Source organism: Sceloporus occidentalis, unplaced genomic scaffold (assembly GCF_023333645.1).
Source record: "Sceloporus occidentalis isolate IW3139 unplaced genomic scaffold, rSceOcc1.0.p SCAF_110, whole genome shotgun sequence".
Lineage (NCBI taxonomy): Eukaryota > Metazoa > Chordata > Lepidosauria > Squamata > Phrynosomatidae > Sceloporus > Sceloporus occidentalis.
This window is the reverse complement of record NW_028317090.1, coordinates 2,143,163-2,160,691: the sequence shown is the minus strand read 5'-3', so window position 1 is coordinate 2,160,691 and position 17,529 is coordinate 2,143,163. Positions and strand designations below refer to the sequence as shown.

The 17,529-nt window shown below is 35.7% G+C and overlaps 1 protein-coding gene across 2 annotated transcripts in view; it reads left to right on the top strand.

Annotated features, from left to right (window-relative positions):
- LOC149283182 (dynein axonemal heavy chain 5-like) overlaps positions 1-17,529 on the top strand; it is an 83,243-nt gene that overhangs the window by 49,268 nt on the left and 16,446 nt on the right. For both annotated transcript variants that reach the window (XM_089497878.1, XM_089497877.1), the window contains exons 52-66: positions 3,411-3,583; positions 3,697-3,827; positions 4,646-4,799; positions 4,907-5,174; positions 5,355-5,586; positions 5,992-6,106; positions 6,827-7,003; positions 9,315-9,515; positions 9,918-10,097; positions 10,593-10,730; positions 11,407-11,542; positions 12,195-12,511; positions 14,255-14,410; positions 14,873-15,055; positions 16,562-16,805. In XM_089497878.1, coding sequence (XP_089354004.1) covers positions 3,411-3,583; positions 3,697-3,827; positions 4,646-4,799; positions 4,907-5,174; positions 5,355-5,586; positions 5,992-6,106; positions 6,827-7,003; positions 9,315-9,515; positions 9,918-10,097; positions 10,593-10,730; positions 11,407-11,542; positions 12,195-12,511; positions 14,255-14,410; positions 14,873-15,055; positions 16,562-16,805 — 2,805 coding nt within the window. The remainder of the gene's footprint in view (positions 1-3,410; positions 3,584-3,696; positions 3,828-4,645; positions 4,800-4,906; positions 5,175-5,354; positions 5,587-5,991; positions 6,107-6,826; positions 7,004-9,314; positions 9,516-9,917; positions 10,098-10,592; positions 10,731-11,406; positions 11,543-12,194; positions 12,512-14,254; positions 14,411-14,872; positions 15,056-16,561; positions 16,806-17,529) is intronic.

Below are 17,529 nucleotides of genomic sequence, written 5' to 3'. Positions count from 1 at the left end.
AGTAAGTGGGTGGTAGCATGGGTGTATATGTGTAAGTATGAGTGAGCATTAGTGTGTATGTGTGTGAGTGTGTGTTGGCATGAGGTGTCCATAATGACATCCTTTTAAGAGCCCCTCTGCTGCCACCCCTGTAGACTCTCCTCTTCACTCAAGGCAATCTGGGGTGAAGAGATGGGTCCAGTAGGACATGTTCCTTGGTGAAGTGATGGCACTGTAGGGCATGTTCCTTGGTGAAGTGGGGGGCAGGGCACGGCAATAGCTCTGTGGTTTCTAGCTATGGCCCTGTTCTGGGCAGACTAGATGTGAACTCTTTGATCGCTTTTGTGATCATTTAATATTATGACTTTTTTGGTTCTTTCTGTCCTTTTAGCCTACATTCAGCAAATGTTATATTGACAATTACAAGAGGTAATATCATTATACGAAATCCCAGATGGCATATTGTACTGATGGCATTCAGTTATCAATGTTGTGATTTGCAGTGTGCACACGGTTTCATAATAAAATAAAATACATCTCCATTGGTTTGAGCTGCAACAAATAGAGCCTTTTATGATTCTTACAAATAACAGTTATATGTATTTGTGGCATGGCTTAACATAACATTTATGGTTTGTTATAAAACAGGATGAGTATAAACTGGATTCTGTATTTACTATAACTAGTCAATTCTGTAGATAGGAATAAAGTGTATCTGTAACTATAAGGAATACATGTGCACCCAATGTATTTGCCTGTAAAACAAAACAAAGAACATTCCAAAAGAAAATCAAAATAATTAATTTAACATAGAATTTTCAAACTTTCAAACATAGTCCTCTTTGTCATTATTTAGTTCCACCCACCCTTATTTTTTTATACATTTGCTTATTTTTGCATGCCTCATGTCAATATAGTGTATTTCTTCTTTTATTCTGTGATTAGACCTTTTTTAATTTTACATATGATTCTCTTGTTTTAACAGGCTGGAATGTTCTTGTTATTGTTAATTTCAGTAGACCTCTTAGATTTTTGTAGAGGAGCAAAATATTCCTTGATAATATGCCATTTGGCAATATACAGAAAATAGTATTGCAAAGTACCATCAGTTTGAAATAACTATCATTTGGGGATCCATCTGAACCATGCATGGAAAACCTGTGTCACAACATTTCGTAACTCGAGTAAATCTGCTATATACTGATATATACATCTGATGCAACTTAATTATAGTTCCCAGCATCTGCTTTATGATTTAACCAGCTGTAAGGGGTCAACAGAAAAAAAATGCAGTTGTAAAGTTGTAAGCTCGTTTGAACAGGGCCCTCCTCGCCTGTTGTTTCTATAAGTCAAATTGTTATATGATAAAATATTTGTTATGTCCTGTCTACCCATTATACATCGCTACGGAATTTGATGGTGCTATATAAAACAATAAATAATAATAATAACAAGCAAAAGTGATGGAGGTCGATGCAGTGAGGCAATGCAAACACGCATGGGATAAGCATAACGTTTGAGATTTTACAGCTTTTGAGCTTGTTATCAGGAAAAACAGACCTAGATGGGTCCAGTTGGATCTTATCTGCTGTTATATCCTGTATTTCTACCAAAAATATTGAAAAAAAGTTAAATGAAGACTCCTAAAGAGGTGCCTTGTGTCTTGGCAATAGGTGGGGTGTTTCTGAAACGCTCCAGCAATTCTCCAGCCAGGAGGCCCGTTAAGGGGACTGCTTACAAAGTGCTAATTTCATACACTGTCAACTTGGCGTCACCAACTACAGTTTTGTATTATTTGTTTGCTGTTGGTGCTGTAATTAATGAAAATGTTTATGAATATATTTAGTGTGTGTAGACATATGCACTATATGACCAAAACTATGTGGGCACCTGAACTTCACATGTAAATGAGCTTTTTGGACATTTCAAACCATAATATTATTTCACCTTGAGGCTACAATAACCTCCACTCTTCTGGGAAATTTGTGGGAATTTGTGCCCATTCAACCAAATGAGCATTGGCAAGGTCTGGCTATGATGTTGCACAAAAAGGCCTGGCTCAAACTTGTTTGGTGGGGTTAAGGTCAGGGCTCCTCGCTTTGGGCACCTAAGCACATTCATGCTGGAACAGGACAAAAAACCTTCATCAATTTGGTTGCACGAAGTTGGAAGCATACAATTGTCTAAAGAGACATTTCACATTATGGTTCAGTTCATCTTTCTGACGTAGGAAAATCCACATGGACAAGTGATCATATAGATCACATGACTCGGGCACTATCTATAACATACAGCTGAATACATAAATAAAACACGTGAGACATGAGGTCGTTGGAAAAAGTGTAAGGCCACAGCGCTTTATTACTGTGACAAATGCAAGAAATAAAAGAAAATATGAGATAGGTTATGCATACATCACATTTTAAAACCCAATAACATTTTGTAGGGATATCCCGCCAAATACCATGCGGAGACCGCTGGGTCGGAACACCCTACCCTTTAAAGTTCCCCCAGGGACTGAACCCGTGGAGAAACTGAAATACACATAACTGGTGGTATAACAACCAATAAAACACAGCATACCTATCTCAAAACATCCGCCATAACTAAAAATAAAATTAAGAAAGACAATTTAAAACAGGGGAGGGAGGGCGGGGATTCACTGCTTTAAGCGCTGGTCAAAGTATCTGACCAGTGGCGGGAAAAAGGGTCACCTAAATAGACAGCCAAAAAACCCCACCCAACCAGCCGAGGAACCCCTTGTCCTTTATCTGACCCCCTAAGACCTGGCAACAAGCTTTCTGTTAGTCTAGGCCCAGTCATGCAGCCCTTCCTCCTAGTATCCAGGGCTTGACTGATTTGTTCATAAATGTAATACAATATCTAATTTGAACTCACCTGTATGCTGGTGTGATGAATATATAAAATAAATTGTGCGTGAGCATGTTACACAGTTCAGGCATCTATAGTAACAACCAGGTTAACTATGTTTATTCTCAAACACAGAAGGGCCAGACAACACAAATATTCTGTCTGAATATTTGCACCTCTCTTCTAACCATAAATAATTAATTCCTGTGCAAAAAGTTTTTAATGATATTTTTCTATCCAATGTCTATCTTTGAAAAGACACTAAATGCTTGTTAGTGTACCTTCTATAGTCTGTGTTTACCAGAATGACTATTGTGTGTAATATAATACCTATACATCGATTTTTAAAATCACGTCCTATCCACAGTTTCTGCCTTTTAGAACATGAAGCACACAATGGACTTATTAACATTGTCAGCACTCTAAGAAACATTTTGATAACTCAGATGACATTAAATAACACTGGAGTCCCCACCTTTTTCTCTCCTGTATTTTGTTTGAACAACCCAGCTCAAAATAAATCTGTAAAATATTTGTAATGTTACCATTTTTTAATACAGGTGAGGAACCTGAAGATGCTGATTTTGACATGCCTAAAATGTATGAGCCAATTGAATCATTTACACAATTAAAGGAACGCTTGAACATGTTTCTTCAAATGTTTAATGAAAGCATCCGTGGAGCTGGGATGGACATGGTATTCTTCAGAGATGCCATGATCCACTTGATTAAGGTAGCATATTTTAAATTGTTCTTGTAACCACTATATTATTTTATAAGCACAGTACTTAGCATTTCAGGATTGTGTATGAAATTATAATTGCATTTTTTTTTTTTTACTTATAGATTTCTCGTATCATTCGGACTCCACGTGGAAATGCCCTTCTTGTTGGTGTTGGTGGTTCAGGAAAACAGAGCTTGACTAAGCTTGCATCTTATATTGCAGGATACAAAACATTTCAGATCACTTTAACCAGGTAGCCGCTATAAAAAAATATGTTTTAGTCCATCTGGTCCTTTTCTTAAGCCTCATTTGAGAAAGAGTCCTCAGCATTGTTATGCTGTCTATTAAAGGACACATAAACCCATTAGAATGGCTGAAGGGGGCAAGGTTATTCCTTCAAGTGGGCAGTTTTCACGGAAGAAGAGAAAAACAGTTTTTATCACTGGATGCTTTTTAAAACAAGCCGTGTTTTACTCAGAACAATCACTCATTCACTGTGTTCATGGCTGCTGCCCTCCACCTTGTAGGCAGCACCACTGGGTGTACTGTACTTACACACACACATATTGTCACACACTAACTAGGCATACCTGAATTGCTTTGGTAGTTAAGAGGCTCTGGCAGGGAATGGTCATTGCTCTACACTTGCACACCAAGAGCTAGTAATGGTGGAGACACCAACGAGATAGAATAGACAATTTCAGTTGGATCAGCAAGCCTAACAGCAGGAACACAAGTTCACAAACCAGTACCATGTAAACATTGGGAGTCCTATTTTTGGATCCTCACAGCAAGCAGCACACATTTTTTCTTCCTATTCTAATCTTTTTAGAGTTTGCCTGTATATAGAGTCTATATTCCTTATCCCTGTATTATTGGATATGTCTTGTTCAAAGATAAATTGTTAAAAGTTTAGATTTTTTATTTTATGACAGTAGCAGTAGGTTTACTAAGGTACAGTGAATACTATAAAGTTTCTATTCAGAAAGAAGATACCATTCAGTTGCAAATATATATATTCTTTCCAATACTTCAAATGCTTTTTTTTTTTTTCTTCTTTTTTATTGAAAGATCTTACAACACTTCAAATCTTATGGAAGACATGAAGATCTTGTACCGTACTGCAGGTCAACAAGGCAAAGGCATCAGTTTTATTTTCACTGACAATGAGATCAAAGATGAATCGTTCTTAGAATATATGAACAATGTGTTATCTTCAGGAGAGGTAGTGCATCATATATATTTATTGTCATATCTTTTTCTATAGTCATGGTATGTTCGTCAGTACTTGTCAGTTTTCCTGTAATCCTAGCTTTGATTTATTTTGCACAGGTTTCAAATTTGTTTGCACGAGATGAAATTGATGAAATCACCAGTGACCTTATTCCTGTTATGAAGAAAGAGTACCCACGCCGCCCTCCTACAAATGAAAACCTGTATGACTTTTTCATGACAAGAGTCCGTCAGAATCTTCACGTAGTGCTGTGTTTTTCACCAGTGGGAGAAAAATTTAGAAACCGGGCACTTAAGTTTCCAGCACTTATTTCAGGTTGTACAATGGATTGGTTTAGCAGATGGCCAAAGGATGCCTTGGTAGCAGGTGACTTTTTTTTTTCTTTTTCTGTAGGATCAGTAAGGTGCTCAGCACATTGTAATACAAAACATTGAACGTTAAGTTAACCTTTCATAAAGTTAGTCCCTGTTTAATACTTATTACTCATTAATATGTTCACCATGTAGTAGTAGTACTTTTCTATATGTTTGTCATATTGTTTTGTAGTCTCTGAACACTTCCTGTCAACATATGAGATTGACTGCACCATGGATATCAAGAAGGAGATGGTTGAGTGTATGGGCTCGTTCCAGGATGGTGTGGCAGAAAAATGTGTGGATTACTTCTTGAGATACCGTCGCGCTACTCATGTGACTCCTAAATCATACTTATCATTTATTCAGGGGTACAAAACAATATATAAGGAAAAACATGCAGAAGTACAGACCCTGGCAAACAGGTATATGTGGTGGTACATTTACAAGGCTGCTTTGGTGTTTGTTCATGTGCTAGTTTCTGCAAATAATGTATCCCTCAGTGTTCTGGTTATGTACAGTACATATTTCAAAAACAGTGTGGATTTATTTCAGGAATTATTAAACATTGAGATGCTCATAAACCCTTGGCGTGTTTTTAACCCTTTAGTGATATGTATTTGGCATAGGAATCCTGAGAGGCCAACTACTGAAAAATCAGATTATTATAAACCATCAGCTGCCTCTTGTTTTAGCACTTACACGTGCTTACAATTATAGTAAAAGCAAAATACCTTGCTGACAATGTTTTTGTAAATTTCTGAATTCAATAATGAGGTTTTCATGCTGTACAACATAAATGACAAAATATGGCAATCCCTTACTTTTAGAATGAACACAGGCTTAGAGAAACTTAAAGAAGCATCTGAATCTGTGGCAGCTTTGAGTAAAGAATTAGAGGTGAAAGAGAGAGAACTGCAGGTTGCAAACAAAAAAGCAGATATGGTAAGTTATTTGTGATGGCCTACGGCACTAATTTGTTTCAAGATTGGTTTGCCAAGGTATTAGCATATCAAATTCAAACACATTGGGTCATTACTAGCTTAGATAACAAGAGATAAGAAGAGATGGAGTGAGGAGACTTGACAACATTCACTGTAATTGATAAGGTTATATACCAGGACTGCCCGTTGATGACGGTGGGTGACCCCGCTGTCATCGCAGGAAACACCCCCATTTAAATGGGGAATGGGCGGTGAGCCCCCACTCCCATTTTTACATGCATTACATTGATTGCAGCTTTTCCCTGCAAAGAGGTTGAGGTACACTCACATTGTGAACCAACATGGAAAGTGGCATGGCTAAAAAAGCAGACTGCTCGATACTTTAGATTTGGAACCAAACCTTAATCCTATTTAAGACAAAGTAAATATATATTAATTTAATCACAGCAGATTAATTTAAAAAGCAAACGGTAATGGCCTATAGAAAAGTAGTCCTGAAATTATGATGACTGGAACACATTATTGGGATCCTGTTGGATGTGCCCAACAATCCAATGCTCTGTTGCTTTTTTCTGTGTTGCAGTATGTATAGGAGTTTAGCATGTGCTTCACTTGTAATAGAAACCTGGTCAAATACAATAATAATACAATATTTTTATTTACATACCTCATACCCTTACTTTTTAAAATTGTGAATAATTTCCATTTTCCCCTATAACAGGTTTTAAAAGAAGTCACTGTAAAAGCTCAAGCTGCTGAGAAAGTTAAAGCTGAAGTACAGAAAGTGAAGGACAAGGCTCAATCAATTGTAGACAGTATTTCAGTTGACAAAGCTATAGCAGAAGAAAAGCTGGAAGCTGCCAAGCCTGCCCTTGATGAAGCAGAAGCAGCATTATTGGTCAGTAATTGTATTCTTTTAAGGCATCTCTATTCATGTAGGACTGAATATCCCCTTAAGGACAATGGGCGGTCCCTAAACCCATTGAAAACAATGCATTTTGTCATTAAGGGGTTAAGAATGTCTAGTATACATGTATACAATATGGTTAACCTTTGGAGTGCAAGATGAAGATACGTGATTAGCAAAATGCATCTCAGGAGGCCAACCCTTTCATTTAAAAAGTTTTCTGTGTGTAGTGGAGCACCGTGCAGTTCAGTTCTTGTTGGCTACAACTTTCATGAACGTCTACCTAATTGGTGATGAGAGTCTTCTGGACCACAAGATAATGGTGTGACATAAAATGGACTGCACCAACAGTGCTAAAATGACATCATATTTATAGACACCTATATTTTATACATAGTTTGAGTTACTATCTATGTTCTGTTTCTTTTGCACCATCTGCTAATGCAATGTACAGTTTGCCTTAAATTAGGCATTCATGAGCTTAACTTGTTCTGATCTTAGTTTTGAGTATTGGTTCATTTATCCCCTCAGTATCCAATATCTGTATTTCATTCTATCTCTCTAATAATCTATGCATGTATAAAAGTTAATATAGCAACATAACTAGCTTTTACAGCTAATTTTAACCCTTTTACTTATGTGATACAATGTTTATGAACCTCTACCTAATTGGTGATGAGAGTCTTCTGGACCAAAAGGTAATGGCGTGACATAAAATGGACTGCTCCAGCAGTGATAAAAGGCCATCGTATTTATTGAAGCCTTTATCTTATATGTAGCATAAATACTGAGTGCTAACTGAATAGCCTGAATAAAAAACAAGTATGAATTTCCTTAGATACATTTTAAACTGTTTATATCAGTGATGCAGAATACTTTTTTCTGCATGAAACCAAGTTGCAGATCTCAAACTGCCAACACTGCAAGTTGTTGCCTACCCCTGCAGTGTACGCACACACAAAAGCATATACTCACACTTGCTTACATGTATACACGCACATACTCACACATATACATGCATACACACACACTTTACATAGATCACACAGCTTGGCAGATAGAGATTGGCAAAATATATAATTCTGTTGGGGGTAACTGTGGCAATTTCAGGAATAATCTGCATTGTGAGGAAGAAAAGGGCAATGGCAGCAGATAATGGCTAAGAACCCATCCTGTTTAATCTAAATGTATATATTTAATTTAAACAATGTGGATGCAATGTGTTTGGTGGCTTCTTAGATAGAACCCATTTGCTTCTGCTGTCACTCTCTCTCATGTTTCTCCCCAACTTTCTCATTATCTCCCCTTTCTCTCCCCATCATAATTTCTACCTATATGTCTCTTTATCTCCCAATTTTCTTACCATCTCTCCTCCTTTGCACCATCTTTCTCCTCATCTCTAACCTTTCTTAAATCTTATGGTGAAAGCATGAGGTCTGTTCCTAAAGACCTATCTCAGTGTTCCATCGTGCTGTATCCTGCTTCAGTGCTATATGCCAGGTTATGACATACCGTGACACTCAGTATCAGTGCTTTGTGAGGGAGCAGTGAAATGGAGGTCCGTGGTGATTTGAAAAATTTACTGGCTAGTCGCCAACCTAGCTGTGTGAAACAGCAGAGGCCTTGGTTCCCAATCTCTAATTTACTTAACTGTTGCTTAAACCTAACTATAACAAAACTATAAAAAATTAGCCCTGTTTCCTGTTTCATGAGTAAAAATGTGTTCCAGCGTTTAAAGGGTTAAGACATATAACAAATGTTGTAAAATGTCTTCAATATAAACACAGGTACATTTAAAATATTCTTTTAAATGCAGAGTATTAAATTACATCATTTTTTTTTGCATAATATGTCATTTGAAATACTGTGTGTTAGGTTGGGGGAAGCAATTTCATGCTTATTTTAATAGCAATTTGTTTTTAACATCTGGGTTGACTGTCAAATGGTTTTGGTTTTCACTCAACTACACTAATATAATTTTGTAAAAAAATCTATACGCTATGAAGGGAATATCAGAATTTCAAACTAATTTTAACTCAACACGTATTATATAGTATACATTGTTATATTTTATTTTAGCCCTAGTGTGAAATATGTCAAACCTCAAATATTTTATTTTGCTCCTAGTATGAATTTTTTTGTTGTTATATCTCGTTGTTTTTATGTGGATTAAAAAAAAAGCTAGTACTTTGTTTCTTACAATAATAAGACATTTAATAAAATGGTGCAAAACAAGGAGAACAAATATAGTATATGTATCATTGTACAACCATTACATTTTCTCCTTCTAACTCGCTTATAGACTATCAAGCCTTCGGACATTTCCACCGTACGAACTTTAGGAAGACCACCTCATCTGATCATGCGCATTATGGATTGTGTGCTCTTACTGTTCCAGAGGAAAGTCAACCCTGTCAAAGTGGACCAGGAGAAGGGATGTACTGTCCCCTCTTGGCAAGAATCCTTAAAACTCATGATTGGGAATTTCTTGCAGAGTCTTCAGGTACAGATGATAACATTCTGGAAAATAAGTTTAATAAATCCAGTAGCATTTTTTTTATTTTTTTTTTGAGTATAATATATAATGCTTTGTACCCCTAGGCATGGTAGAGCAATATTTGTGGTCAAAATCACTACTTGTCATTGTAACAATACATGATGTATGTATTGATTCCCTTTTCATTTTATTTGTAATCAACAGAGATTAAGTATTTTTTCTGCTTAGTCCTCCAACCATATTCCATCATAGTGTAGTAAGGTATACAGGTCACAAAAGAAAAAACATTTGTATGGTACGGTATATTGTATGTAACCTATAATACACACTACACAAAGAAGACCAATAATTTATCACAATGCTATTATGTTTGGTGTATTATTGTTTTTTTTCTTCTTTCATTTGAAGCAATTTGCGAAAGATACAATCAATGAAGAGGTGGTGGAACTATTGGCACCATACTTTGAAATGCCAGATTACAACATTGAGACTGCAAAGCGAGTTTGTGGAAATGTAGCTGGGCTTTGCTCCTGGACCAAAGCTATGGCTGCTTTTTATTCTATAAATAAAGAGGTTTTGCCTCTAAAGGTAAATCTTACTTTTCATGCAACTTCATCATTGAGAAGCATACCTGGTAACTTTACGGGTGAAGTGTTGCTTTCCCAGGTCTTGGCTTCACCTGCCCACCTGTTTCCGACGCCACACATATTTTTAGAATGGTCATGTATAGACTATGTAAACGTAGAAAGTCTAACAAAAAAAGAGTCTGATAAGATATCTGCTAAATACCAATTAAAAAAATAACCATTAAGCAACATTTGTAAACAACATACTTATAACTACACTTCATATCAATTAAATGAAATGCACATACCATGTTGCATATGAGTTTCAAGACTAAATTATTTGTACCTTGGACGACTAGCATATAATTTCACTTAAAAAAACAAAATTTGTATTCTGGTCAATTAAATAAAGCAGTTTGGTTTTATTTTAATTGAATTATGTGATTAGAATGTTTATGGAAAACAGCGTGTTATTTCCAAAGTATTTTTAGATTATCTGTGTTTTGTTCTTTCATAGGCTAATTTAGCAATTCAGGAGAGCCGACTTGCTACTGCCAATTTGGATTTGCAAAAGGCCCAGGCAGAATTAGATGCTAAGCAAGCTGAGCTCGATGTGGTTCAGGCACAGTATGAAAAGGCTATGATGGAAAAGCAGGTTAGTATAATTGTTTTGTTTGCTGAATTTTTTAAGTTGCTTATTTTCAACATGCCACCTGGTGTGAAAATAAAACATTTTAAACAACAGGAAATTATAATTGGGGCTGTACGTCAGAAAAAAGCCAGTACCAAAAAAGAGAACATCAGTTATCGCAACATATTCTGTGTGGTTGTGTTTAGATAATAGACTACAGGATACTTGATTATGAAAAGATAAGATGTAATTGAAAGGATTTACTATATTGTTCTGTATTTTAATGGTTCCCACTAATGCAAAAAGAAAGAATCTAGTTAGGCATAGTCATGTGTGGGAACTGTATGGACTAAACCTTAGTGCGTAATAAAAGAAAATGAAAATAAAAAAAATCCAAATCACATTTTTGTATAGATAGATTCCAATTTCCAACATGTGAACTAGACTAAAGATTTTTTTTTTATATACATGTGTATACGTGTTAGTATGTGTGTATTTACTGTAAATGTGTGTGTATGTATATATTGCACTGTAGGGGCTGTGTTCTAACAATAACCTTCTATGTAACAAACACAAAACCAATCAATTAAAACTAAAAAAGTTAAAATAAATGCAACTGATGATAAAACACTGGTTTTGATTAAGAAATCCACCTTGTAAATAGACCATATTGAGTTTTTTCTCACTTCCATGCAAACAGACTTTGCTAGAAGATGCTGAACGCTGCAGACATAAGATGCAAACAGCTTCAAGCCTGATTAGTGGCCTTGCTGGAGAAAAAGAGCGATGGACAGAAGAAAGCAAGGAATTCACTGCAAAGACCAAACGACTTGTTGGTACGGAAAGGTCTCATTTTAAATTAAGTGATGGCATTACTTGTCAGAATTAACATATAGAACAGGGAGATGAATATTATCATTTTGATACTTATTACTTATTGTATCTAAAATGACAAATAAGCTATTAAGAAAACACAGGAGAAAACATGGTAGAACACAATATAAGATTGACAGATACATTACTTTAATGTTAGACTTTTAATTCTATATTTTTTTAAAAGCTTGGTTGCCACTCCAACGCCCTATAAGCTCATTAGCTCTTTTCTAAACATGTAAATTGGTTGAGGCGTGTAGACCCTGTTCCCTCTTTATTCATATTTCTGCTGGAACTGGGTATCCAATAGTGTTACATGTTTAGACCACTAAATGTGTTTTTTTTACCTCACCTCATGTAGAGGATGCCTTGTCGTGGCAGAAAGGCTATGGTCAAAAGAAAGCCGCATCATTTGTTTTTTTCATGTCCTTATATTCAGTTGTTTTTTTTCTCCTTTGTCAAGTAAAATGTAGAAACATCAGGAAAAATTCTATTGTCATATGCACATTGTGTCATGTTTTCATTACATCAGCTGTGATGTTTTATGCCAACATTATGCTGCCCATTTTTTCTGAAATACAGTTAATAAATGTAGTGTTTTTTATGTTTTTTTAGGTGATGTCCTGCTTGCTACAGCTTTCTTGTCATATTCTGGTCCATTTAATCAAGAGTTCCGGAACTTGCTGTTGACTGATTGGAGAAAGGAAATGAAAACTAGGAAAATTCCATTTGGACTCAATTTGAACCTGACTGAGATGTTAATAGACGCACCCACCATCAGCGAATGGAATCTGCAAGGCCTACCAAATGATGATCTCTCAATTCAGAATGGAATAATTGTAACAAAAGCAGCTCGTTACCCCCTCCTTATTGATCCACAGACACAAGGCAAAATTTGGATTAAAAACAAAGAAATTAAAAATGAACTTCAGGTATTAGATATGTAATTATATGAGTGCTTAGTTACATGTTTTGCCTATCATGACATTCCATACTATCACACTAAACACAAAAAAAACAGCTTAAAAAAAGCTATGTAACCAAGTGCTTTTTCATAAACATCAGCATTGCCATGCACCCACAGCACCTGCCATGTCCCCATCAAACCCTGTTTTTGTCCCCACCAACACCGATAAACCCCCACCAAATTGCCTGGTGTAGAAGCTGCAGCTGCATCAGAAGTGCCGCATTTGACTTTACATCAAGTTCTTCCGATAAAGCCACGCTGGACCTGCCGTTGCCTCATTATTATTATTACCTTTTATTTATTTAGTGCCAACCAATCACGCAGTATTGTACAAATTAATTAGGGAAGTTAACACATCCATAACACATATAGGATTACATATTAGCACACACAGACTCAGGAGTGGAGAACCCTGCCTGTAAGCTTGTTGTCTACCCTTATGGTACTTTTATACAAAGTTCCTGGCTGGAATGGTGGGTTTATGAGGGCCCTGCTTCTGAGTTTACAAAACGGAGGGGTAAAAAAAAGGGAAGATTAGCTCATTTGTAGCAGTTATTAAGGCTCAGGATGCAAAAAAGGATGTATAAATAAAATTAACAAAGGGGTGGACGAGTTAGTGCTTGGTTTCAGATGGTGGTTTTCATAGGGCTTGGGATGTTTTAGTAAAGATACAAAAGAGGAAAGAGAGAGATGAATAAAAGAAGATAGATTTTAGGTAAAAAAAAAGATCCACGAACCTTAGCTTGCCCCTGCCCCCTACCTTTCAAAACGCCTAAATAAATAGAAAATAAAGGGACAGCTTAATGCCCTAGAAAGCTATTACAAAGAATAATGCATATTATGGTACTTTTGATTAATTTAATACGCAATATAATTTAGGGAGAAGCTAAAGCTACAGGGCTCCTCATCTCCTCTGTAATCTGATTATAGCAACTGATTGGCTGCTTGAAGATATTTAATATTTTTAAAATGGGCTTATGTGGATGACTACTCTCACCTCCCTCAGTTAAGTAAAATTGTGGCATTCTAGATTTTGTTTCTATAGGGTAGTTATGGCATCTAACCCGTTTTTTATATGTCTACTCTGGCATGTGTTGTACATGTTGGCTGCATGTGCAGTCTACATGATAGTAAATATACCTTAGGTGTGTAGTTTTATAAGGGGGCCAGGGCTTTTCATAAACATATTTTTATGTCATTTGTATGATTTTGCTTGGCCTAAGAAAATGGGGACATAACTTTTGTATCATTATATCAGGTGATGTGATGCATGGTTTGCTCGACTATACATATAAAAGGCATATAATCATTGTTGGTATACATACAAAAAAACTCAGTATGCCAGAAGAGACACTGTTGCAGGGTAGGACACGGAGGAGTGGAGTGCGTGGTGCTGGTAGGAGGCCTGCCCCAATGAAGGTGACACCCTCCAGATTTTAGGGAAAACTATACCTTAATAAACAAGGGGTTAAAGGAGGCTCATTGTATGTATTTCTGTGCCAGAGGGCAATGTCTCGCTTATTCTTGTGCCAATGAAAGGTCAGTGACCATCAGAAAAAAACAGGAAGTAAGTTAGTGAACAGTATTTTTTGGGGTTTATTTTATTTTTAGTTAACAATAACTATAAGATTTTATCAAAATGTCTGGAAGCCAATATATGGGTAAATTAAACATAGCTGTCAAATTATTGTTTTTGTTTGCAATTTAGATTACATCACTAAATCACAAGTACTTTAGAAATCATCTAGAGGACAGTCTTTCTCTTGGAAGGCCATTACTGATTGAAGATGTTGGTGAAGAGCTGGACCCGGCCCTGGATAATGTTTTGGAAAAAAACTTCATCAAAACAGGATCTACTTACAAAGTATTATGAGAATCATTATTTAATTGCATGAATAATATTTTGTTTGGAAACAAATGCATACAACATGTAGCGGTAATGTGTACTGGGTTTATATTCATAATTTTAGTAAACAGTAGGTCACTTTAAACAGAATTGCTTATTAAAAATATACCAATCAGAGATGGGTCAGTTTTATAGCTGCCATGTGTGTATGACATTAAAGGAGCTTTAAGGCCACCTTAATATAAGATTGTAATTTATATTTGCATGTATGAAAGAGAGAAGTTACAAAATGTTTAATAATTAGACATTTATAAATGCGGATATTATAGAAAAACTGCATTTCTAGGGGGGTATTACTAAAATAATGTACATTTGGCTTGATAAAGAAAAGTAGTTTATGTATTGCATTTTCAATCAATAACATGATTCCTATTTTGAATGCTACATTTTCATGAACTGACAAAAGTCTATTTTATCTAGGTGAAAGTTGGTGATAAAGAAGTAGATGTGATGAATGGTTTTAGGCTATACATTACTACTAAGCTTCCTAATCCAGCATACACTCCAGAAATAAGTGCTCGTACCTCTATAATTGACTTTACTGTCACCATGAAAGGCCTAGAGGATCAGTTACTGGGACGCGTCATATTGACAGAGAAGCAGGTATGAAGAAATCTGTGGGTTTTTTTTGTTTTGTTTCTCATGTGGGGGGCAGATTTGAGTTTTGTTAGTAGTATTTTTTTCTTATAAGGATCAGTGAAGCAAACTGTTTTTGATACAAAAAGTAGTGTTTAGAAACTTTCTTTCTTATGTCACTGCTCGCTGCCAGTTAGGCCTAAATCAAAGAGGAAAGAAAGGGTGTTCTCTCATCTAGCCTACCTGACCCTTCTATTTTATTCTACTTAAAATAGTTTTTAAGGCAGTGCCTCTGTTCCGACAAGGCCGTTCACAACCTGGCGCTGACGCACAGGCTGATGTGCGGTAGCAGACTAGATACTGTATTTATTTTTGCATTACTGGTCAATTATCTATTTACTTATTTATATTGATACTTAGTATTATTCCATATATAAAGCTTACACATTTCTTCTATTGAAAGGTTTGACTATGTGGATTCAAAGTGTCTAAATTGAACTGGACGGCTTCAAAGATGTCCCAAATAGGACATGGGGCAAGATTATCAGATTTGAAAAAAAGGTTTTAAAATAGCAAAACGCTAAAACATAAAAACTTTGGGTTTTTCTAAACTTGGGACAAATATTATTTAATCTTTAATTATTTATTATTATTTAATCTATTTAACAGGTATTTTCATTAGCTTTTGTAGATGAGTAAAAGATTTTTAAAAGAAAAAGAAAAAGTGCTTTTTTTTGTAGCTTGTTGACTAAATGACTCTACATACACAGTAGGTTATATGTATAAATATATATTTCAAGCAGTCATTTGGTTTTAATATTGCCTTTCTGCATTTAATTTAAATATTTAACTATTAATAGTTTGAGTCTGGCCTGGATATTACAGGCTCATCAATGTATTAAACATGGGTTTCCAATAATCCAGATCAAAAATGAATGATGTACAGGCAGCTCTTCTCAGGCCTAGATATTTAAAGTTACTTATAAAATTATAAGTATATTACAAAATATAAGTATATTACAATTTAGGCAAATAATTAAAAATCCATAATTGATGAAATTGAGCATATTAACTTTTCATTTAATGTATGATGCATTTCAAGAAAGGGTCATGCCTACTTTTGTATTTATTACTACTTCACCAATTTTCCATGATGGAACACCAGGATACAATATGACATGCCCCATAGGTCCCCTCCATAGGTTTTTAGGTTGTAGTGTGACATCACGACCCATCCCTACCCATTTTCCATATGCCCAGCAGCTGATTCAGGTCATACAAAAACTATTCCTATTCCCAAGACAGCGGAGACACAAGTTCAGTTGTTGGGACTGTTCTGGCAAACATAACTATGCCTATTAAACAAAACTGCATTTAAGTAGGCTATGCTTATATGTATGAAAATGCATATCTTACACATTTAAACTATCATTTGAAAATCTAAACTTTGTTACGTTGCATTTTTTGTTGTTAGGGGGCCAAGGCTGAAATGTTATGTTAATACACAAAGGTTAATTTTTCCTATGTTATCAGGAATTAGAGAAGGAAAGAACCGATCTCATGGAGGATGTGACTGCAAACAAAAGAAAGATGAAAGAGCTGGAGGACAACCTCCTATTTAGATTGACCAGCACACAGGGCTCTTTAGTAGATGACGAGAGTCTCATCACTGTGCTCAGTAATACAAAAAAAACCTCAGAAGAAGTCACCCAGAAACTGCAAATATCAGCTGAGACTGAAATACAAATCAACTCTGCTCGGGAGGAGTACAGACCTGGTAAACATATAATAGTAAAGAAAAATCATACTGACCAGGCTTATAATAACTAAGCATATTTCTTATTGTTGAAAACACAATACACAATGACATTTATTACAATTAATGAGTTTCTTATATCCCTATGGTTACTTTATCATTTTGTTTTACTCTAGGTGTTACAGAAACACAAGACATAGTTCCCCTGCAGGTGTCACTGTTTGACTTAATAGAAATATTAACTTTAATGTGAGGACCTCTTAATTAAAGCAAATTTTCAGGGCACATTGTGTAAGCCTTCATTGAATTTTAGAAGAAAACACATGGAAATGCAATTCCTGGATATTTGCTTATATGAGAACATTCCCACCAGAAAAAAAGCTCCTTTTGTGAAAGCAGGGACCGTCACGTTAATAAACATTAAGTAAAAAAATAAAAAAGGAAAACAACACTTCCCTAATAAACTATGGGGATATGTAAATGTTTTGCGTAAATGTGAAGTAAAGCTTCCTAACACAATATTCTGTTTAAAAGATGATTGGCATCATTCAGCCGAAGTGGGCATGTACAGTAATAAAAAAAATAGAGACAACACACTCTGCATGCACTCAATCAAGTTTTGTCTTAGAGAGTAGAAAATCCACAAATGGATCTGGGAAAGGTTCCGGTCAAGATATAAATGCTGGCAATTAAAACACACCCCAAAAAAATACATCAAGTAGTGGCTCAAAAGCTTTGAATCAGA